Source organism: Acipenser ruthenus, chromosome 18, assembly GCF_902713425.1.
Source record: "Acipenser ruthenus chromosome 18, fAciRut3.2 maternal haplotype, whole genome shotgun sequence".
Lineage (NCBI taxonomy): Eukaryota > Metazoa > Chordata > Actinopteri > Acipenseriformes > Acipenseridae > Acipenser > Acipenser ruthenus.
Window position 1 is genome coordinate 22,068,122 of NC_081206.1, and position 25,774 is coordinate 22,093,895.

General features: G+C 36.7%; 1 protein-coding gene across 1 annotated transcript in view; it reads left to right on the forward strand.

Annotated features, from left to right (window-relative positions):
• Positions 1-308: 308 nt before the first annotated feature.
• LOC131698659 (inositol-tetrakisphosphate 1-kinase-like) overlaps positions 309-25,774 on the forward strand; it is a 59,036-nt gene continuing 33,570 nt past the window's right edge. Inside the window, exons 1-3 of the mRNA XM_058991536.1 lie at positions 309-638; positions 1,096-1,278; positions 16,343-16,367. Coding sequence (XP_058847519.1) covers positions 1,184-1,278; positions 16,343-16,367 — 120 coding nt within the window. The 5' untranslated portion in view covers positions 309-638; positions 1,096-1,183. The remainder of the gene's footprint in view (positions 639-1,095; positions 1,279-16,342; positions 16,368-25,774) is intronic.

A 25,774-nucleotide genomic window follows, 5' to 3' on the forward strand; every position in this document is an offset into this window, starting at 1 on the left:
TTTAATGTATTACTGGTATAAAAAGTGTAACGCTTGAAATGTTTTTGCTTACGATTGTAAGTCGCCCTGGATAAGGGCGTCTGCTAAGAAATAAATAATAATAATAATAATAATAATAATAAACAACAACGAAACACCTCTTATCTATCTTATCTTCGAGCTGTTGCCTTATAGGAAATGTGCTTCCTTACCTAGGCAATATGGCCGCTCAATTTGCATACTGCTGCAAGGATAGGCGTGTCCTATCTAAGCCTGCTAATATCTATGCACGCAGTTTTTTGCAACAGGAAAAGCGAGGCGCTGTTTCTTTAACGTTGAGAGTCCACTTGCCGCCACCTAGGGGTGCTGTGTTGAACTGAGAAGGTTTTGTTTTCTCATTCCAGCGAGAGGAGAGCGCATATCTCTCTGAGCTGCTGTGTGCAAATTCAGACACACAGTATACTATGGCTGATCCGGCTGCACATTGCCTTCACTAATAAATGAACACAACTGAAACCGAGAGGGTGTGTCAGAGGGCATATCTGCAATAAATCTGGTTGAAAACACGAGAGCACAAACAGTCTTAAGGAGTGCGGAGAACGTTCTGGATATTTCGATCAAGGCAGAGGGAATGGAGATCTGAAAGAATGCAAAACCGGGTACGTTGTTTTTTTAGTTATTTTTGTAACTAAGCCTCACTTTTGTGCACAGGGAGAGTCTGATTTAGATTTGCACTAAATGCAGTTAGGTTATTGAATTTCTGCTCTGCAGATCCCTTGCTTAACCCCCCCTCGTTTCGAAAGAGAGAGGGTTGATTTAAAAAAAAAAAAAAAAAAAAAAACAGGGCGAGGATCTTACTGGTTTTCTACTACTGTATAAGTTAAGAGCCACTAGTAAAATGTGGAAATAAACCACTTCCACTTCCAGAAGCAAGGTGAGAATACGAACGCCTACATTAATTGCAGTCAGTTTGTATATACTGCTGAATGCAGAGTACTAAATCGTATTGTGTTGCTGCATTTCAATAGTTTTGCCAGGTGTCTGTACACCATGACACAGTTTCACTTTACATACACATCCGCTTTTTGATATTAACCCGTTTTCTGCTCTCCCTAGGTTTAACAAGGGAGTCGGATTCCTGTTTATCTCGAGTCCCATTTAAATTATTTATCACATCTGGATTTAAATTCTACAATAACTTAAGATGCAGACGTTCCTTAAAGGCAGAAGAGTCGGATACTGGCTGAGTGAGAAGAAGATCAAGAAGCTACATTTTCAGGCCTTTGCAGAGATGTGCAGGTAACGTTCATGCATTCCTCAATTATTTGTATTTAAATTTTTGTGGCGGTTGAAGCAACTTACAATATGCAAAGCTACAAAATATTTAGCTGTTCTATTGTTGTTGTTGATGAAGTAAAGAAACACTTCGCTAGTCGTGGTGGTGCATTCATCGATAGATTATTTTAATAATGTTACAATTCGCTAATTTGTAATTGTAAAGAAAAGAACGATACATTTCTGAGAACGGTCCACATCGGTGTCATCAGTCATATTTCTTGTGGTAATAATGCAAATTTCTCGTAAAATACTACAGAAAGACTGCAGTATTTTGGGTGCTAAAACTTTTTACTGTAATACAGCAGCATATCATTCAGTTAGTTTCTGTTTCCATAATATTGTGTTAAACTAACTTATATTTCAGTGTATTATTTTGTAAGAGCAAGGGGAAATGTTACAGTACAACCACATTGTTTAATGTTTCCCATTTCATAACAACTTGGGCATGTCTGTTTTGAACTGGGAATTTCTGTTTTCTAGTATGACAAAGGGAAAGAGGAAGTTAACCATCACATTACCGTAAATATATTAAGAGGTATACACTCAATATAACATACTGCACAACATAATATTAAAACCTAAACACAAACACTACTGGGGTTGAGAAAAAAAAAAAAAAAAAAAACTCCTGTGTCATCTGCATTACACATTTTGTGTACAGCTGTTGCTATAGTTAACAGCTTCCTTATAATTTGTTATGCAAATAACATGAGTGACATCAGGTATACTGTATGCTGTAAAAAAATAACTGTCTCTCGGTTGCAAGTCAATTTCACTGACAGCAGAACAGACAGACTTTGATAAGAGCCATTAGTAGGTGCTTCCCTGAAGTAATTGGAGGAGATAATCATAGAGGAATGGTCAGTTCAAGTTGAATGTGTGGTCCTGGCTTCCCGTGGCTATGGCAGGTGTCACCCACAAATGATTTTAATCCGCTTTTAGTCTTTTTACCCTTTAGTTTAATGCCAGTTAATGATTAAACAGGTGCTTATAATACATTGCCATCCTCTGTACAGTAGACATGTATTGTGTTTACAGACCAGCCTCAAAAGCTAACATTTGCATACATAACACACAAAAAGCTGTTAGACAGTTATTTTTTTCTCCATGTAAAGTAATAGGGTATTTCAGAGTTAAGAACAATGTGTCAAATTCACATCTCCATTTTCCATTTGAGGTGAAATTCTAAACCTTATGACTGAACTTTTGGTTTCACTTTAGGTGCACCTGTCTCTCAAATATACTGAAATGGTAATAGAACAAACTGTGACATGCAGATCTCTAGGTCATTTTTAATTATAACCTTTGTAATTGCCTTAAAATATGGGATAGACACTGGATTTGGCATAGAACTTCCTTGTGTTCTAGTAGTGCTCACTCCTGGGTAGTACAAAATAAAATGATTCAATTCCATAACAGTAAATGAACAGCATTTAAACTGTCTTGGGCAAGATATCCATCTTGTGGGATAGTGTTTTAATTTCTCCATTGATGTATGCAAAACAACTGTGTTTCAATCAAAGAAATCTGATTCTCCATAAAGCAAACAAAGTTCCAACACTATTTTGTGTGTTTAGCATGCAGTATTTAATTGTACTTTTTAAATGTTGTAAACCAGAAGAGCTTTTAGCACATTGAAGTTTATCCCTTGATAACAAGTTCCAAAACAATCTAATAATGCTCTTATGCCTGGTTTCACAGACCTATATTAGCACTAAGCTTGGACAACCTAATGTTACTTTAGGCAAGGTAATCCAAGATTAGGCTAATCAGGGTCTGTAAAACTAGCCACTAGTATTTTATTTGTTCCTTCAGCAAGTAATCATATCCTACCTTCTGCTACCTGCTTGTGCTTGTCTTCTAATTGTGTAGTCTAATATTGCTGTCTGTGCTAAGTTTGAATGTAATGACTTTGGATTACTTTAACTGTCTGATAAGTTATTCATGTTAGCGTATATTTTGTATGTTTCAAACATATTCTACCATAGCACTTATCTTACACTGTCTTGTACACTAGATACTCGGTACATATTTTACTGAAGCACTACAACTGCTGTAGGGTCCCCCCCTCCCCAGTGCTTTGGCATAATACCCTGCTTCATACATGACAGCGGCGTCATATAGAGTTGCTACATGTAACGATTTGGTTGGATTTTAATACAACTTTTGTTTAAGTAATATGCATTATACATATGAAAAGATCGAATTTTGCATGTGAGTGACATTTAATGTGTGATTTATAGTATTCAAACGATTTCTGTTAACGGGGAAAAAAACAAAAAAACATACAGTGCGTGAATGGCGTCTGACGAACCTTCGAAGGTTTAAAACAACCTTCGAATTCCTGGCTAGTGAACAAACCTTTGAACCTTCTAATACAGCTCTAAAGATATTGAATGAAAAGCTCTGTACCAAATCAACGCAAGTAACCAAATTGTCTGCCACCACCTCCCAGTAGAACGCCCCAACTCTTGTTTGTACAGTACAGTAGCATTTTCCTCTGTAACTGGATCCTTTTTATATTCAGTGTAAAATGAATAATGTATAATAGTTGTACTATTAAAAGCCTGAGCGTGACTAAAGTACAGTACTAGATTAAGTGATTTCTATGTTAATCGGACTTCTTTGATTACCAAAATAGTGAACAGTTGTTTTTCAGAGAAAGAGACCGAGACACCCTTTATATAGCAGTTTGAGCCAAGAAAGTCCATATTTTAATGTAGGCGTTATTTATCCCTGAGTTAGTCAGACGTAATATACTGTAGAGGTCATAAGTTCAGTTGTCTATAGCTCAGTAGAGTAGTAAATCTGAAGTGGCTCATACTGGTCCACATTTGGAGTTTTGCAGTGTATTCCCACCCCTGCACTAGTTCCTCTAATAGGTTTCCCATGTATAGTATTAGAACTTTATAGAAGGAACACACACTGTGTGAGTGATTAACCCTGATGAAGTGCAGCATGCTGTCCACACATATTTTTAACCTCTGCTGTGACAGTGACATGTGGATGGCTTAAGGAAAGTTGATGCTTTCAAGGAAGTGTCTGTTTCCTTCTAGTTTATCAGGCCTCTTATCTTTCTTAAACACCTTCTTTCTTCAACTTTGTGGCACTTCTGGTAGAACCCTTTTTTGTTTTTCTCTCAAATTAGCTATTTTTGTGTTTTATTTGTTAATTACAGTTGCTGGGTTAAACCCATTTGGACAGCATATGTTGACCACAGAGCCTCCTGTGCAGTAAGCTACTGTATTTATTTAAAACAACACTCAAAATACTTATAAACATTGGGTTCAAAACTAATGCACACACAGTGTACGTGGGTGATTTAACATCAGTCAGAAGTTTATTACAATGTGTAAAAGCCCTACAGGCAAAAATCATTTAATAGAATTCAATTTATTACAACTGAGATCTTTACAGCTTTGTGGCGAGTGGACTATCTTAACTCTTGCAACACTGAAAACTGATATATACAGTAGAAGTCCAGGAAGGACAACTCCATTCAAAGTGGCAGACAGTGATTACAGCCTGGGAAAGGTTACTGGCCTTTCTGGATCTTTATGCCACTTTCAGTGTACGACATTGGGACAATAGCATACAGTACGTTTTTCTTAATCTTTATGTATACAGTAGTTACTTACTTATTTTTGAAAGAGTTAATGTGCATCCACAGTATGCTGCTAAAGTAGGCAGAGGGTCTTGGGGAGTTTTGTCTTACAAAGATTTTTGTAGGCAAATGGACATTTGTGTGTGCGTCGGGGCATTTCATACTGTATATGTGTAGTTGAAAACCATTTTGAAGTAGAATACATTAGGAACAGGGATAATGGAAGTAGCATTAAATACACAAATTGGAATTCTTTTACAACACTCAAGGTCCTTTCAGCCAATTAGATCACGTTATGTAGCAACAGCACAAATACAACCCAAACAATGTAAACATCCTAAACCAGTTCTATTGGTAAACCTCCATGCATCTACTGTATACTACAACCCCCAGATGAAACCTGCATCACATTTGAAATTGATGCAACCTTTGTGCCATGGTTCAGTTCAAATACGGCATATCTCAGTATCATTTGTAAAGATCCATAGCTGCCTCCTTCAATCTCAGCTCACATTTTTCCTTTCTAAAATCCCACAGATAGAAAGAACATGAAACTTTATCATCCAAAGCATTGCATAAATAAAATGCTCAAGCAGCATTACTTGGTAACCTCTGGGAATGATTACATTTGGCCAGTGCAAATGCTCGCCTTTTGGCTTGTGTTTAGATGCTGGCTGCCTATACATATTTACTAGGTAATTCATTGCTGACACTTGATTATTCCATATATCGACAATTCAATGAAAATGAAGAATTGTTGTTGGTTTTCCAGACTGAGCGAAGCAGTTATTGCTTTGAATTCATCTCTGCACAATACAGAACAGCATGCAGGAGATTTGCACCTTGCACAGTGCTGTAGACTCACAAAGCAGGCTGATTGCACCAATATAGATTAAACATGTGATGTGGATTTCATGGTAATCCTTTATAAACCTCCAGCTGACTACTGCTTCCCTACATTGAAGCCTGCTGCCTCTGGTTCGCCTAGTGATGGTACAAGTTGAAATGGTGGGATCGTCTGATTTTGTGCAGCTGTGTTGGGAAAGCAGTATACAGGGACAACATGAAGGGAAAAATGTGCTACTTTATTAATTTGGAAATGTACAGGTCTCATATGTACAAACATGTATTTTCATTTCAAAATTGACATCTGCTACTACACTAGGTAAAAGAGAGTTCTCAGTTTGTTGTCTTCCAGGTAGTGTGTTACGCTTGCACTTCCTAGGTTATTTCACCTCAGCAGTGTCTTCAGGGTCAAGCGTCATACCGGCTGCCAAGCAGGGGAAGCAACTGGTGGGTTACTGACAGAAAAGAAGACCCTGAAAGTGTGGGAAATTGCCATGAACCGGCAAGACTACTGCATATAAAAAGCCTGCAAACAGAGATTTTTTTTTAACCAAGTTTAGTACCAGATATCTATTTAAAATGAAAATTCATGTATGCTTAAACATAGATTTAATTGAAATCTGCAGAACACCTCTGAGTCATATAACGCGAATGGACATGCTTGAGCTGAAAAATGTATGGCATTGTTTTGTTAGCTACAATTACTTTAATCATTTTGTGGTTGGAGTGTACTGTGTGTGTTTTGTAGAGTTGTTCTTTGGATTTGAATCTGTATTGTGATATTGTTTCCCTGATTAGGGAATGAGAAATGCTTGTTTATGTGTTAATCATGTCTGTAGGTGATGGGAGATCTGCTTGTTATCTCTGATGGACACAGTTTGACTGTTGAAACATTGTTTTTCAGCTTTTTCTTTTTAATTACTTTTATGTCCGGGAATCAAATAAAATATAAAAAAAGATATATGAAGTTCAGCCTTTGTTTGTGGTTGATGAAAGTGCTGTTCTTTTTCTGCTAGATATCTGCTGTAGTGATATCAAGATACCTCCAAATGTACTTTCCTTCCTCTTTTTTTCTTTATCTTTTGAAATTATTTCCCTGCTTACGACACAAGCCAGGCCTTGTGAAGGCTGTGCAGTCAGCCTGAGGTGCTTTTAAGAAAACAAATGTAGCCCCCACTAAAATCCCCCAGTGAATCTGAACAATTCAATTCCCTCTTGCACTATTAAACCGCACTAATCAGTAAAGATGCCTACAGCCCATATATAAAAAAAAAAAACAAAAACATTTCGACATTTTTTAATTCTGAATGCCTCTGCCAAACTTCGGTCCATGCAGCAAAACACATCTTCTCTCAATGTTTTGTTAACTGTGTTATTTCAGAATATTACTGATATTTTAAATACTTTTGAAGAAAATTAAGCTCCTGTATAACTTTTTTTATCTGTGTTTTTAATTCAAAACCCAATGAAAGCCTTGTCTTTTAACTTCTGCTATGGACAGTGGAATACTTTATTTATTTATTTTTCTTAAAGGAACTTGGTTAGAAGTTGCTTATTACAGGGTTAAGTGAAATACCAGCAGTATCTACAGTAAATACATAAGTGTGTGTTACATATTTCAGGTATTTTACTTGGCTAATTTAGTTTGTTTTGCAAATACCTGACATGTATTCTATAGTGCAGTAAATAGCATTTTTTCCTTTGTAGCCTGTCGGTTTATCAAGATGGGCAAGTCAGCATATCTGACTTTTGATAGTGTGCTGATAGTAAGCACTCTCTTTGCAGGTGTCTCCACTACTGCACCATGCTGTTTCACTGGTGATGACTGCAGTGGGACAGATTTCCAGCCCAGCTTCTCTAAAGGGTTAAGAGGTGATTTCTGTATCACTGAGGAAGGGTCACTTGTCCCTCGAACACAGTGAATCAGTGGGACCCCACAGTTGCCCTACACTCCGTTGCTTGGCAGGTTTTTATGTTTTGTCCCTGAATTGACAACTTTTTTTTTTTTAGAGTTGGCAAAAAGTGAAATAATAATGTGTGTTACTTTAGAAGTACTTCCGTCCAGCTTCTAATGACTGTAACAGTTTTTCAAGTGCCTCTACATCTATAGTATATACAAAAATGAAAAGATTCATTCTTGTACTGTCATCATTGCCACTACTTCATCTGTCTTGACGTGAAAGTCATGAGGCCTGCAGTATGTAATATATCCAGTTGGGAACTGTCGGCCTGTGTCTCATTGTGGTCATATTACTTAACTAATAAAGTGTGTATGATTTGAGAATCATCCAGAGCATGCTCAAGAAAGAATGCTTCTGCTTATATGTAATTGCAGGATAACAAGCAGATCCCCTCTGTGATTGCATTAAGGCAGCGCTGCATTGTCTTCATGAAGTAGCTGTTTGATAATTTGCCATTGAACAGCATAGGGCCTCAAGTATGTCTCATGCCAAGTTTCATGGGTGATTATGCTGATTACAACCTCCCACTTTTAATATCTGTTGTATGCAGCCAGCCTGCCACAGATATTGAGTCTTTGTGTGGAGACTGTAATGTGTGAAGTGCATTGCTGTTCTCCTTGATTCTCAGCTGTCTTTACTGATCTATAATGCGTCACGGGAGCATCTTTCAAATGTGAAACAGGCAGGTTGTAGCCTGTGTTGTCCTGTTTTGATGATGAGCTTGCTCTGCTTTCTTCAAATATTGATGGCTAGATTTCCATGTTGACCACATTGCTTTAAGTATCTAGTATAGCCGACTTCTTTAGAAAGTAGAATTGTTTTGAAAGAGACTGCTGTCTGTAATGCTTTTAAATAGTGGTGGATCTTAATACCACCATCAAAATGTATGCATTTTTTTTTTTTTTTTGGTGGACAGCCTTTGTATTTATATTGTTAATAAGAGGGTGTATATCAGGTGGCATTTAAGAGTGTCGGTATTGAGTCAAAGAATGTGGAGTTACTCTACATCAGTGTGCATTTGAAGCTGCTTTTTGGCCGTAGGCCAAAAGGCGTGATCATTTTTGACAGTTAACCAAATACTTATTCCAAAATGTAAAGTGAAATACAGATTTGTTTTTTTTCTGTTGTCAAATTGAAAACCAAAGCAGCGATTTTAGAATAGAGTACATTTTAATGACATAGCAGAAAATTATACATCTGTATTTTATTGCTGTATTCTACAGCTATGGCCAAAGGTTTTGCATCACCCTATAGAATTAACACATTTTGCTTCATAAAATCTAATGAAACCTGCTAAATAATGTTATGTTAACATACTGAATTACATAACGCTTTGTAGTTTACCATATACTTCATAAAAAAGCTGACAAGAATTGAAAAATGTGACATTTAAAAATGTAACTTGAAGTACTGTACTATTATCATGGGTTCTGGTCATCTTTTGCAATAATATTTTGTAGTTTCTTTGATTACATGATGTTAAATAAAAGATCTAAATGATGTTAATTTATTATTATTATTATTATTATTATTATTATTATTATTATTATTATTAGTGGTGGTCTCAGTCCTAAACCTCTGTAGCTGTAGATTGTTTGTTTTCCTATAGGCATAGCTTTGAAGACCAGTGCTGTATAGCTACAGGTATGGCCTTTTTGTAGAGTGTAGAGTGCAGAATGTATTTGTGGGTGTTGACAGTAATTTCATGTAACTGGGTGTCATCTCAGAGTTTTTTTCAGTAATGTTTGATGCTTGTTGTATTTTTCGTTCCTACCCCACACATTCCTGTTTTTCCCAACAATGATTAAGTAAATACCTGGTAATAGTGGGAGATAATTGAACACAGCGGGAAGAAAGAAAGTGTTGCTACATGCCAAGGGTGCTTAATGATTAAAATTATGCAGGATTCATAATACTGACAAAATTGGTTTGCAGTTCTCTCAATGTCTCAGTGTCAGTAATTGCTTAATTAAAATGTACATATACTTCAGTTAAATACATTCTCAGGTCTTTTTAATGCAGTGAAATTGTGGTGCAAAAAAATCCTAGTAAGCTCAAGGTGTAGGTGCCTGCACAGATGTTAGTGTGATGGGCAGTGCTGAGTGATTCACTGCTGTTACAGATTCTGCCCCCAGTCGTTGAGATGAGGTTAAAAGCTCTAAAGATTATGAGTGCATTGTGCTTAAGACGCTCGCTCCTCCTTGTGACACTGGCACATCACACTATGGCTATGAAATATCCTACATGATTTACAAGGTGTACTGTAAATAAAAAAAAAAAAAAAGTATGACGTGTAATAAGATCACTTGATAATTAATGATGGATAAGTTTGTTTAAAGGTACAACTCAAATGAGAAGGGGGGGGGGGGCATGCATTCATACCAACTGTAAATCACATTTATTCTTCATTCAAAAACTGTTTGGTGGACCACATTAAATGGAAAGTGGTGAAGAAGAGAGAGCAAGGAAAATGAAAATATTGAGCTGGCATGATTTCAGTTCTGCTACAGATGGTAAGTGTACACATTTTGAGGCTTAAAAAAAATAAAGATTAGGGGCCCAGTTCAGCAACAAGTGCAATTAGACAATTGCACATTTTCTGAAATTTAATAGAACAAATGTAATGGTATCAAATTATTCTGGGCATATTTCTTTGCTAGTTTTGTTGTTAAAACATGCCTTGTTGTTTTGTAAATCCTCAAGGAAATATCTGCACTGAAGTTTTAGGCTGAGTGTGTTCCAAACACTGTGTAGGGTTTACTTTAGAGCAAACACAAATGTATTCTGTACATATAATATCTACAAAGGTCTATTCCCCCTTTAGTGTATTCAAATGAAAGCTCTTACCTCAAACCTGTGGAAACTGGTTCGGAACATGTCTGTATGAAACCCAGCAACATTGTATAGTAAAAGGTCAGCTTTTTGGATGGCGCAATAGATTGTTTCACTGAAAAGCTAATACCTTAAGTTTAGATTTCCAGAAAGCTTTTGACAAAGTCCTGCATAAAAGATTAATTCTCAAAATGAATGCTGTAAGGATTCAAGGAAATGCATGCACATGGATTAGGGAGTGGTTAACATGTAGAAAACAGTAAGTACTGATTAGAGGAGAAACCTCAAAATGGAGCGAGGTAACCAGTGGTGTACCACAGGGATCAGTATTAGGTCTTCCGCTATTTCTAATCTACATTAATGACTTAGATTCTGGTATAGTAAGCAAACTTGTTAGATTTGCAGATGATACAAAAATAGGAGGAGTGGCGAACACTGTTGCAGCACTAAAGGTCATTCAAAATGATCTAGACAGAATTCAGGAGTCAAAGCTTTTTGTACGGCAGGAACAACATGTAGTTCACTAGACTGCACACACATTGGCTTCACTGGCTGAGAATTGTGATGCTGCACTCCACAACCTTATACTGTAACTGCTCGCTTTAGGTCTGAGAATCCTAGAGGGACAGGATACAGATTACATTAAAATAATGTAGGAAATCTAAAACGTTTAGAGATAAATATTCAATTTAACAATTCAGTCTCAAAACCTCTATACATATGCTATACAATGTGTGTCTAGGTTTCAAATACATATACTGTATGAAAATATCTACAGTACTGTGTTATCTTAAATGTTTATTTTTAAACCAAATTAACCTTAACCCTTTAAAAGCAGACTTGGTATATATGTGTCCTAGAAGTAAATGGAGGGGTCTGTCTGTGTCACGTTTAAGAAAGTAAGTGAATCAGACAAACGTGTGCATTATTAAGAAAACACTTAAACATTGTAAATCTCAGGATAATAAGAACACTATGCTCTCCCCCCAACACTCTCTTACATTCCATTTGGATACAACTGGTTTCTCTGCAGGCTATTCTCAGCACTGACCGTACTTCTCACAACGCACATGGCAGTAATTGGGGAGTGTGCATCTCAGCATGTCAGTTTGAGCGAGTCTTGGCAGGCTTACAGTACCACAGCTTTCTCCAAGTAAATGGCAAATAGATGGAACATTTATAGGGGGATTAATGAAGCACTTTTATGCTTGTGAGTGGTCGCTTTGTAGATTTTGTAATAGATATTTTCTCTGATCAACTCTATACAGTGTGTTTCTTTATATTAGACACTGGTCCATTAACCCACTGTATTACCAGGCACCACAGTAATCTGCTACCAAAAAATGTGAGAAGAAGAAAAAAACATTAAGTCAGAATCAACACATGCAGCTTTTGATGCAATTGTGGTTATTGAAATTCAATAGCTGCATTATATGGTACTGTCGTTTGTGTCCAATCACATTATTTGTTATGTGTTATGTGGTGGAATCCCTGAAATGTGTTCTGTAATACATTGTTCAAATCATTAAAGGATATTCAGAGGTGTATTTTAAGTGTAAATGAATCCCAAAGCCCATGCATTGAGATGATGCCACTCCAGATACATTTTTAATTACATTTAGAGGGGCATTTTGATTCAGAATTCGTGGATTTACAATGCTTAATATAAACACCTCTCAATATTCCTCAATTCTTTTAGTAGTAAAAGAGACTCCCTGTTGAAAGTCAATTTCATTCACAGGGTACTGCACCAACCTTACACTTCTAGGATGAGATTCTGGCTTGGGTCACAAGTGAAAGAGTTTGATCGTCTCTAAACAGCCAACCTGGCTGATCTTGACAGATGCCTGGCAGGCAGATGTGGATTTTCATGTGGTAACAAGCAGGCCAGTAACTCTGTAGATCATTCCAGGAGATGGGCTTTCCTGGAAATGTACTTGGATCTTGTGAATTATTATTATTATTATTATTATTATTATTATTATTATTATTTATTTCTTAGCAGACGCCCTTATCCAGGGCGACTTACAATTGTTACAAGATATCACATTATACATTATTTCACATTATACAGATATCACAATTTTTTACATACAATTACCCATTTATACAGTTGGGTTTTTACTGGAGCAATCTAGGTAAAGTACCTTGCTCAAGGGTACAACAGCAGTGTCCCCCACTGGGGATTGAACCCACAATCCGGTCAAGAGTCCAGAGCCCTAACCACTACTCCACACTGCTGCCCTGTATCTTGCTTTCAAGTGCTCTAGAATGTTTAGATGAAGTTACCAGTCGCAAGAAAACAGGGAAAGAAGTTGAGCAGCACCTGTAGTTTCAGGAATAAAGTGTTTAATGAATGTTTCTAAAAAGCTCTTTTTTAAATTAAAGACCATTTTGATTAATTAATTCAAGTTTGTAGTCCATTAATCCCTTTTCAACCGATTGAGTGGTCGATTGTTAAGGTTACTGTTTAGAAGCATTTTAAGACAAACTTTCCCTGGCAAAAAAATGTTTTCAATTTTAATGTTGCTAACTTAGTTTGCTATTTACCATATTTACATATTTTTGTAGATTTAAAAGCAATATTAAAAAATAAAAAATACTTTTTTTTTTTTTTTACTAGATTTGAACAGAAGCAGTGATATTAGTTATTTATTGGACATGCACAATCCATCTATTTGTGAAACCTGTTAAAACATTAAGATTGTCAAAAAAAAGAAAAAGCCATCAGGGTATGAAACCAGGATCACCCTCCTGCAGCAGTGTTCCAGTTAGCCTTCATGGGACAAGATGTTAGAGGAGGAAAAAAAGCTGTAAAATGTAATAAAAAAATATATATAATAGAAATAAACAAAAGAAAAAACATATTTTATCTTTGCAGAATTTGATGGAGCCTGCTGTAAATATCGCGTGCATTTTGGTAGAAAAACAGTACAAAATGCAGAGAAGCTTGACTGATTATAAACATGTCCTTTAAAAATCTGGGGTTCAGCAGTTACAAAACAGCAACAGCAAGAAAAATCCCAAAGCAGCAGTAATAGTTGGCAGTGATTTTGTATCTGTGATGCAACAAACTAAAACACCTGTACATCAGGAGTTGGATTCAGCTGACAGAGAAAGAGTGGGAAAAACAGACAGAAGCTATTTTTATATTTGAATAATAACTCTCAAATATTGCTTATTATAGCTGTACTCTTAGCACGTTGCTTACATTTACTAGCAAATGTGTTCCAAACTGCACTGAAAGGAACATTTCCTTAGTGTTATACATTTGGTGAGGTGAGGTGGGGTTACCTGAAGAATTTAGTGAACCTGTCAAGCCTCAAGGCTAGACCCGCCCCTGTTAATCACTAATTGATTGATTTATTGTTTTCCCTGTTAAATAAAACCAAAATCCTACAAGTTATAGTCTACTTTTTTTTGTGTGTGTTTTGTGTGTGTTTTGTGCGACGGGGAGGGGGCATGTAGATTTTTCTAGCGTTTTGTCCCATGGACAAAAAGTATTTTTTTTTTTTTTTTCAAAAATTGCACACCCCTGGTCCTTAAAGAGTACATTCCTTTAAAAGAGTTTTGTGAATAGGGCCTAATGTGTTATTTATTAATGTGTTTATTTATTTAATAAAAAAATAAAAGCAGATAGACCTAAGGCAAATGTGTGAATACACCTAATGAAGATTTTTTTTAAAATGTAAAAAGTTTATTTAAAATCCTACGTGCTTGTAGCTATGTGTCCATGCAGTGGTGTTTTTCTTTACATTAACAACAATGAAGTATGCCTGTAACTGTTGGCATTTTGTAAGTCCTGTATGAATGGACACAGAACAATGCCCTGTTGTAGCAACTGTTCGATTACAGTGTTGTGTAACCAAGGAAACAGATTTAAAAAAAACACAATGTGGCTTTTACAGTACCATTGTGTCATCCAGCCATGGTAGGCTGGTTTTGTCTATACACTGAAAAGCACTGTTGTGAAAAGAACTGCAAATGTAACCAGTGACAGTGCTACAGACATAACTGGCTCATTTCCCCAAACCTTCAAATATATTTCTGCTCTTGTGCCTGTGTGTGTGTGTGTCTGTGTGGACTTCTAATATAAAAGTGCAGGTATTAAAGGTGATGCTATTGATGTAGAATTTATAAACACTTTGCAAAACAAAGTTTCTCCTGTTTTTAACCCATTGTGCAATTAACATTTCGTTTTCTTAAGACTATATCTTTGTCACCCATAACCTAAATCTTAAGGCCTTTAGTACACACAAATAAGGTAAGTTTATAAAAATTAAAAAAAAGAGGGTGGGTTTTATAGTTCTAATACAGGAGTTAGTACTGTAGTGGTATTTACTGATGAGGTGGTGTGTGTAACATTAACCAGGAGTTTTCTCTTTATACTTTTGAAGACAACAAACTGAGACAAGAGAAATTTTCATGTCTCCAGCTAAATCAACATTTCTGACCTATAGTTGAGTCTGTTTGTTTTGTAGGACTGGTCACAGAATAATTACAGTAATACCTTCTGCTATTAACTGCTCTTCCTTACTGTAAGATTCAAGAGCTTTTCATTCCACTGATGTTTTAAGTTGCTTAGCAACCAGTTGTGTGTCAGACCAGTTTAAATCTAAAGAATAGGCACTTGGAATTGCTAAGTTGAAGCAGAGTGGGGGGGGGGGGGGGAGTTCTTTCAGCTGGTCACAACCGATTAGGAGCAGGCAGAGTCAAATCATATGTATAGTCTGCACTCTGAAAACAGGATTTGGCAGGTTAAGAAATGCAGGTTTTAAAGATAAGGTAGTAATAGCAAGAGCATGCAGGCAGGATGGAGGGGGCATGGTGGCACAGCAGAGGCCTGGGTTTAAAGCTTGTTGAGAACAGAGTGATTTAGTTATTGTTTTTGGTTTTTTTTTTCAATGGCAGAGCTCCGAGGGGAAAGCTTGAAAACAAACCATCTTTACCAAGTCAGATTGTAGCTAGTGCTGTGAGCCATGATCTTCTCTACAGTATATTCACAAGCGCTGGATTAATACATTAACAGAAGGATTTTGTATGCTTGCACAATTTTGTGGACATATGACATGCTAGTCCTAGAATTTGGCTTGTTGAATTTCCTGAAACGTATTAGCACTGTCTTGTCTTTTTGAGTTTGTTTTTAGTCATTCTAGCAGCAAAAGCAGATGATGTACAAGGTGATATTGTAGTGAACCAATGTGGCACCATGAACTTCCCACCCAAGCCAGACACTAATTACATACTCTGGAGGTTTGAGGCTGGTGTACTACTGCTGAATTACCTAGCCCCACCAAAGACACCATTCATTTCTTTCAATTATAATGTGTCCTGTCCAGTATTGTACTGCAGTAAATCATATGGTAGAGGCTGTTGAAGACATCCCAATAATAAGGAAAGCAGCAGTCATCCCAAGGTACTGGACTGTAAAATCCAGGTAGAGCCAGGAACAGCACAGTCTTCATTTCGTGACATCTCCTGCACCCGGGAGAAGGCTGCACGCTTTCATAGTGGCTTATGTATTCTCACAGAATAACTAAAGGGTTTGTGGTAGAACTTCAAGAAACTAAAAAGTCAGGAAGACTAATTTTTTGGCTATGTCTTAAACGCTGTTTTAGGTTTAGCACTTTCAGGGTGGGATTTTACATGGGGTAGGGTGTTTGGCCCCTCCCTATGAAATAAGTGTGGGTTAACAGACACTATTTTTAGAATGTCCTATCTGTCACTTGTTTTTTTGGGGGGTTTGATGAGATTTTAATTATTTCCTTTGTTTTTTTCACAGGAAAAGGGGAATAGAAGTGGTGCAGGTGAGTCTTTTATAATTCATTTATTATGAATTACATGGAAAAACTCACCCTAAGATATCAGTAAAAATATATATATATATATTTAGCTCAAAGAGCCAGCTGCCCATATATATATATATATATATATATATATATATATATATATATATCTCCAACTGGTTCAACTTTACCTTTACAATTCACTTATCTCTAGACACCCACAGAGCTGTTTGTAACATAGTGTGTACCCTGAATTCTGTGTTGCAATTTCTTACTCTCATCTTTGATCACTGAAACATTTCTCTGGTGTTGGTAAATGAATAGTTAACTTTGCTGTGTATGCGTGAGTCATTTTAAGTTTTAATCTTTAAGTGAGTTTATTATATCAGTGTGTGCATTCTCACCCACGTACTGCAGTCTTACTGTGGGAGAGCTGTGATTCATGAGCACACCTGAATATCTTTCTTATTAGTCCTGCATTTACTTCACTTTACCAAGGCTGTGTCCAGGTTAGCCATGTAAATACCCTATGTACAGAAGTATAGCCTTTCAAAAGGCAAATCATAAAGTACTAATTAATATCTTTGTTGCGTTTGCATTGCTAGTTTGAAATTAATATTAGGCACTTGAAGGGCATCTGTAGAGTAATCTGAAGGGTTCTGGATATTGGATTAAATATCCTTTTTAATTTTAGCATTGGCTAGCACTATAGGCTCGATTTACACAATTGTCATTAGCACAATGAATAGCCCCCCCCCCCCCCCCCAATACATTTACCAAACCATATGTTTTAGAATTGTAATTGGTGTATTTTCCTTTCAGTCCAAAGCATTCAGAATTTCATACATATAGTATACAGCATGTTGAAAGAGAGCCCTATTCTAAAAGACAGCTAAGGGTAACTGGTACAACATACTAGATATGTACTGGTGTGCTGTGGTAAAAGTGATACGACATACTGGGATGCTTGTTGTGAAAGAGGACTTTAGTATCCTTGTTCAAACCAGTCAAGATCAAGGTTTGTAGAGATCTGTCAATGATGCTTGCCCTACCTAAAGTTCCTAACCTTTGAGTTGGCCCTTTTGAAGTGCCCTAGCAAGGCCACGTCAACGAGCTTTGATGGGAGAAAAGGAAACTGCAGGGCAGCTGATTGAAGCCATCCTTTGATAGATATGAGTGGGTCTGCGTCACACTCTTAGATTTAATCTTGTCTAATTAAATGCAGTCAACCTCAGTTAACTCGACTGGTGGATAACTCGACACTTTCGCTTAATTGGTCCTGAATGGCAATACCCTAGAATACATTTCATATCTGTCGTACAAACATGTTGGCTGCTTCTGAGACTGTGTATCCTTGGGCCATTTCACTTTCGGGTAAGCCTTTAATATGTTCCTGCAGAGTTTCTGAGGTTTAAGCACACTCCTGTGCTTTGTGCTTTAACAGTGGGCAGAGATCACCCAGGCGGACTGCAGTGTATTTTAATTCACAGTCCGTAACCCCGTTCTCCAGGGTATTAAAACAGAAGCAAGAGACATTTCAGGACAATCCGTCAATTAGTTTGATAGATGTTTAGATCGTTATTTAAACCACAGATTAAGGATTTGCTATAAAAGTTTCAGATGATGTTGGAAAACATGGAACAAGTATTGAATAGCAGTTTGCTACGCATGAGGAATGACGGCTGTATTCATGTTATTTTTCTGAAAAGTGATTTAACATTGGATAGAAAAAACTGTTAGTTCCAAAAATGCAAGCACTGCTGTGATAGATGAAAGCTGGCTATATACTCTGGGTATATAGATACTTGCACTGCATTGACTCTGAGCAAGCAAGCAGCTTCATTGAGCAATGGATGGTAGCAGAGAGCTGAGAAAAACACCAAGTTAACGTATATTTAACTATACTTAAACAACTGCACATTGGAAGTAAATTGAAGGCAATATGGTAGAGAAGTTATGACAACTGAAAAGGATTCTTTGTGTCAAAGCAAATGACTGGCCAGCAGCACAAGGCTGTACAAACAAGTCCTTTGGCCTCCAGCCCGGACATGAAAGAAGCTTGCCCTTCGGGGAGTCCACTGGGGTATAAAACTAGTTAAACAGGTTTTTGCTTAGAAAATACAGCTGGTTTATGAGGGGGTCATAAAGCTAGTCTTCAAGGGGACCAGAAGAGACCAGGCTCTAAGACTTCAGAGAGATCCAAAGAGATAATGCCACTGGACTCAAAAGGTCTCAGGCAAATCGGAGAGATAGGAACAAGGAAGATGACAAAAACCAGATGTATGGACCTTTGTGGCACCAGGGGTCTGAAGAATGCACTGAGTTCAGAGGTCTTCACACTAGATCACACACACACACACACACACACACACACACACACACACACTCACACAAAATGGAATATATGGTAACAGGATAATGAGTTGTACCTTTTCTATTGGTTAAGTGTCAGAGAAAGAGGAGGAGAGAGACACCTATGCAGAAGGGTATTTAATGTCATGCAACAATTGTAAGAACGAGTATTCTGTTTGTCCTGTACCTGGGACCAGACTCCCTGCATATTTCAATAAACCTAACAACTGACTGAAGAAAAGGACTCTGTGCAGTTTCTTGAATCTACTTACTCACCATCCTTTTTTTAAATTACATCAGATGAAATGTCATTTCTTGTGGAGGGATTATATATTTTCTATTTGTTTCACTCCTCACTTGAAATGGCCTTTCATACTGTAGGAATGCATATTCAGTATTATAGACCTATTTTTTTGCATGAAGGCACGGTGGAATGGTAAGCCTTCATCTTGTTCAGTATTGCTCACTGAAACCAACTCTACTTGGTTCCCCAGTTTTGTTATGTAAAGTGTCCCTGTCTCTTCTATAAAATAATGTGTTCTTTTGAGGTGTGTTGGGTGAAAATGTCCAGATGCACAATACCATACTTGCAAACAACAACATCTGGAATCCAGACAGTGTATCTTTACACAATATAAGCACATAAATGGCTTTATCAACAGTATGGAATGTCTGCCTAGAATAAGCACATGTGCTTGTATGCAGATCTACTTTAGTTCAGTTAAAGGAATTACAAATCTATTAGAAATTGACCTATGTGTCTTTAAATATCTTAATGCGATTTTACTGTAAGTGCCGTGGTCTTTTGCAGTTTTATAAATCTTGGGCAGCATGTCTGGCATCATCAGGCATGTGAGTGCTTGCATGTAGACATAAGCACAAAGGCTAATACATGAAAACAGTGCATACCCAAGTGTATAACATTCTCAAGTTGGTTTCAGCTAATTGGGGCACAGCTAGCCATTCAAATAATATGCAGCAACACCACAAATCCTAGCCAAACTATGCTATACTGCTACAGTAAATGTGTAATTGTAGCCAGGAGGTTATATGTAAGCCCAAGATGAAACTTGCAGCACAGTTGAATTAGACAGAACTTCTGTACCATGGTTCAGTTCAAGCACAGCACATCTTGGTTTTTGTACTAAAGTTTCATACTCCCCATGACGCCACCTCCTTTGGCTTGAGTACCAGCGGATGATGAACTCTAAACTCTAAACGTCTGTCCTTTCTATAACCTGAATGAACTGTAAACTGTATGCTGTGGACCTCTCTGAGCCTACTCGCGTCATTGTACATTACATGGAATCTTTTGCGTCACAGGATCTCCCATTCTGGACACTAGAAATAGAATACTGTCTGCATAGGGATTGCTTTGGGTTAAGGAAAAGGACCTTCAGGATGGTTTTCTCACTGGGAATATACGAGAACCAGAGCTTGTCATGAGAACCGTGTACAATGTATTGACCGAGCAGCGGTGTGTGAACTTGGTTTGGGGTTTCTAACTGTAGGTGTGTCCATTGCGTTTTGGTCTCCTTTAATGGTTGAAGCAGTATACATGGAGTCTATTGTTTACAGCAAGGAATAATATGAGGGAAGGTCCTTGGATTCATTATTGCTTTTCAGCTAATGTCTTTCTGTTTGTGACTGTGGACAGGAATTCACATGACCTCTTTGTTTCCTCATTCCACCTCAACATACCCAAACCCTGCATTTTAATGTTACTCTAGTCAACTAATCTGTACCAAGTGCTGAGATCAGTGGTATGATTTATGTTGTAGTACTAGGTATTTCATTGTAAGTTAATAGTTATGTTCTAAGTCTTGTCTTGCCAGACATCTGTGTTATGATCATGGTTCGGTTGTAGTCAAGGGGGATAAGGTTTTCCACTGAGCACTAAAACAGGCTTTTGTAATTTTAGTACAGAATGAAAAGTTTACAGAGGAAAGTGACTCCGTCATTTACATCCTCATAAATTCAATCTCTCTACATTAGGCAAGGCCTGCATACGTTCTGACTGAATAAGTTCTGTTGCTAATTGAGTTTAGACCTGAGCTGGGGAAAAAAAAATAAAAACTTTGTTAAATAAAGTAATGGTTGGGATAAAAAGATGAAAGCACATCTAACCAGTGGGCACTCAAAAGATAGATAGGTACATATGGCAGTGTTCATAAAGTATTAACATGCTTGTAAATGTATGTGTAAGCAACACATTTCCATCCCGCTTTATACATTTAGTACTGTATGCTCACATACAGTACATAAGCAGCCTGACTTGCAGTTAACTTGAACATGTGTTTTGTTGCATTGAGAATTTTGCTTTAATTGTCCTCCATTCCATGGTAGTTGGCGGTCATGGTCATTGGAGCAATAGGTGCCAACTTCCTGCAGATGCACCTGCATAAAAGACTGCAGGTGTGCCAGCTGTCATACAAGCCAATACATTGGTTGTTAATAATTATTATACAGCAAGTTTACTCAGGAACCTTTGGATTATAACTTGTAGTGAACACTGTGTTTGCCAGTTTGCCTTACCACAGTACAACAGTGTTTTTACTGCTGGATACACTCCTTCCTTTATGACATCTTTAAAATTGCCTCCTGCTTTTCATTGTGGGTGGGGGGGGGGCAGTTGCAGTTGGGGAAGTGTTTTATTTAACCAACTTTACATATTGTATAATAATAGCAAAATAAATATGGGTGGGTTAACTTACTACTACATAAAAAATGAACAACTCCAGGTGCCGGCCAACACCTTAGCAGGGATTGAAATAAGACTCCCATTGTATAGCAGTTTGATCCATTCCTGGTTTCTAAAATTAAGAATTTAATAAGACACACTGTGGCTAATCAAGCTTGCACCAAAACCTGGAATGGGTGACACTGCTATGCAATAGGAGTCTTACTTCCATCCCTGTCTTGGTATACACTCCTAATGCACGATCTTCAGGAAACGGTATGCAAATCATGTTTTGAAATGCATTGTATTTTAAACAAAGCAATTAAAGTTGTTTTCTATAAAAAAATATATATATTCTGAAATACTTTATCATTGGTATCCAAATAAGAACTTTTTAATTTATCAATATAGAGCTACCGAGTCCTCCTGCCTGATGGGATCCATGCGGTTGGTACTGTGAGATACAATGCTGTCTGTGGTTATTGGTTCCAAAAGACCAAAATAGCAAGCGGAGACAGATTGTTAAAGACCTTACATTTTCCATTTTTGGGCTGGGAAAGTTTAGTGTGTCTCTTTTAAAATGGTCCTGTATGCCAAGAAAATAAAAGTAGATACATGACAGGTCTTTCCTAGCCTTTTTATTTATTAATAACTGTTTCCATAGTAAATCTCAGTAAAGAATTGCCCCAGCAACTGTTCATGGTGCTTTATCAATTGTTCCCACTAACTGATCTTGTTATGGGGTTTCCGTGGAAACGTCTAAGTACATAGATGAGACTGTTTACAACACTGGAGGGCAGAGAAAAGCAAAGGTATTTCCTAATATTTCTTTAGCAGATGCCTATATTATTTCCCTTGGCCATTTTCGGTTAATTTTAATGAAAAATGTGACCTCCCAGCTCTTGTTTATAAAATGGATTAGAATACTGTGACTTACTTTAGATGTTTTGCTACTACAGTACAGTATATCCAGTACAGGGAGTATAGTACGGTATGTGATTCAGATCAAAAGGTGCCGCATTCTGGTCTTTTACAAAGTTTTTAGATTTAAAAAAACAACACGTATTGCATAACGTTGGAGTTTGACAACAACAAAGCAAATTCCAGGTATCTATTGGTGGATTGTGAAGCTCTTTATTGTAGGTCATTGGTTCACTTCAAATTAGGGAGTGATTCAAAGCCATTTCTATCCTATTTTTGTTATGTTTGTGTCCTTTGTTTCTTTTGTCTGTATCTTAACCCAGATGCCTCCCATTACTGTTCTGGGAATGTTTAAAAATGTCTTGGGAGGACAATATTAATATTTTATCAGCTATGAAAATGTGTTTACCCATGGTCTGTGCCCTATTGTTATTAGGTGATACTGCAGATCTCTCTTCTGGTGAAACTTCCTCCTAAATGATTTTCACTTCCAAATAACTAGCATTGAAAAAGTACTGTTCCTGTTACAAAAATCTCAAAAATACTGATGCCTTCCTAAAAATCCTGGTTAAAAGATGTTAGTGGGTGGACATCCTTCAAGAAACACAGGGGTTGAACTGTACCAATCTGCTTTCATTTAATATTTCATGAGACGGCTCAGGCTTTGTTAATATTTCATGAGGCAAGATACCTATTGCAAATATTTAATGAGGATTTCCTGTATGATGTCACTGTAACAAGGATATTCCTGAGTACCTAATCAAAGTCAGCTCAATGCAATCGAGCTGACTTTGCTTAGATAAATCTTTGTCATGTGAATGAACACTAGGCAACAGATTGTACTGGATGATAATGTTATTTGATTAAAAGTAATCACATGCCTCTGTGCTCGTTGACTTGTAAAATGTTTCTGTTGTCCCTCCTGGAGTTCATTCATAAAGTTTCACAGGTTTAACAGAACCTTACGAACAACATATCCGAGGCTGTGTTTTCCTGTAATCGTGACAATGACATTGTCATTGTGTGTTTTTTTTATTTTTTATTTTTTTTTAAATCCTGTACTTGCCCTTTTGCGATGTTAACAATAGGCCAGGGTGGATGGTGTTTACTTGTCATACAAAAGCTGTCTTGACCCTCCCAACATTTGGTACGCTGACATATTCCACGATCGTGTTGAAGAAGTTTTTATATGATTTATTGTCTAAGTAAAATTAACTATCTATTTGATCTGTTAATGTTATATATATATATATATATATATATATATATATATATATATATATATATATATATATATATATATATATATATATATATATATATATATATAATATATATATATAAATTATTAATTAGTGCTGGGACGAACACAGGATTTGGGTCTCGTTTATTACATTCCACATAACAGAATGTCGCAACAAAAATATATAATAATATAAAAATCACTACACAACATTTCCAGCAAGTTGGGCACTGTTTAAGCGAGGCATTTCAGAATGACGTGCATGCCTTTTTTCTGTCGCAAGGTATTTTTGTCATTTCCAGCGAATACGAATACTGGTTTTTGTATTGGAATACATGAAAAAAATATTTTTGGGATATTTGTCCCAGCACACCAATTTTTATATAATTTATGTACATTAATTTTCACAAAGTATAGTATCTAATATAGATCTGTGGGCCTGTGCGGCGTGTCAACACCCAATGCTCTGTGTATGACTCATTATTATCAGTGATGACCCACATAGATAACATCACCCTGTTTCATTCCTTTTTCTCCCAAAGTCTATAAAAATACTTTTCAATATCTGTTATTATACTATATATATATATATATATATATATATATATATATATATATATATATATATATATATATATATATATATATATATATATATATATATAATACATGCATGCATGCAGCAAAGAGACTGTTAGTGAAATGACTAGTGCTGCTCTCAGTTCACTACATATAGTGCATCAACTACAGTACAGTACAGTGTCTTTAAACTCTGTCTTACTACTTTGTACATTTGACAGTGGTTTGTATGTGCCACTTTCATTAAGTTAAAACTTTAAAAAATAAATAAAAGCGAGTTATCTGATAGACCAACAACAGCAGGGCTGGATGGAATTTGTCATTGCGTAGTCTTGTATGACACATTAACCCCCAGGACAACTTCACAAACGCTTTCCAGACAGGCAAGATATTTGCTACAAAACATTTCCCCCCTCCCAAGATTAAAAAGACGTAAAACTCCCTATTTATTTTTGTACAGTGGTTATACCAGTTTATTTTAAACCTGACTGTAGAGTAGATGGCAGTAGTTGATGGGAAAGCAGACCAAACTTGATTAAAATTGCACAGGGCTGTATCCTGGTGTATTGTTTCTGTTATAATAGCTCAGTGGAATCTCCTTTAAAGTTTCAGTGTAAACCGGCTAGTATCTGAAAGAACATTACAGAAATAGCATTGCCATGTAGCAATACATTATAACAGCAGTTGCCCACATCCTAGAAAATGGAAGGGAATGTACAGTACTACTGTGGTGTGTGTGTGTGTGTGTGTGTGTGTGTGTGTTTAAATTTGATCTTCAGGTAAATAGTATTTGCAGTGAAGATTCCTTGAGTGTTCTTTTTCAAAGAAGAGTTAAACAATTACTTAGTGGTTACATGTTGTAACCAATAAAAATTGCAACAATTAGTCATTCTAGAAAATTATGGAGCGGTAACATTTTACTAAACAAAACCACAAAAAACATAACCGGCTGATTCCAAGACATCTTACTTACAAAATCAAGATCCACAGTACATTGCCCTAAATTATAGTTAAGTTTTAATCAGGTGGTAATTTACATTGCATAACAGGAAAAGTCATTTAACAGTACTTTAGCCTCCAGAAATATGCTTACTGTGGTTCATTTTGGTCATGCCTCAGGCTAAATAAAGAGCATTGTTTTTTGGTTACTGACTGTCCCACATCTGTGTTTCCTAAAATCATTTTACTTTGACTGATGATTGGAGAGAAAATATTTGTCAAAGAGCAAATATATATCTTACCAGATCTAACTGAGCCTTTTAATACCAAACAATGCAGACCAGCTCTAAAAATGTACTGCTGAGTTTAATTGCATGATAGAGGCCTATCTCTCTCGTATTTTTCTCCTTTAACTTAAAGGAAACCTTGTTTTTAAACTAACAAAAGACATCGACAAAGACTTCTTTGTTGAACATCTGTCTCCAGCTACAGTTCCGACAAACACTTGTCATCTTGTGTTTAATGTCAAATTTAAAATGTTTATGGGGAAAAAAAACAGCTTTAATTCAGACAATGTCCATAAACCTTGCTTGTCGTTGCTCATTACAAAGCTGAGATCAGGGGCAGTGAGGTTAGTGGAATATGATGATTAGGAAAGCTTTAATACTAAAGAGACCTGGCATTTATTTAATGTTGGTTGGTGCTTTTGATGGA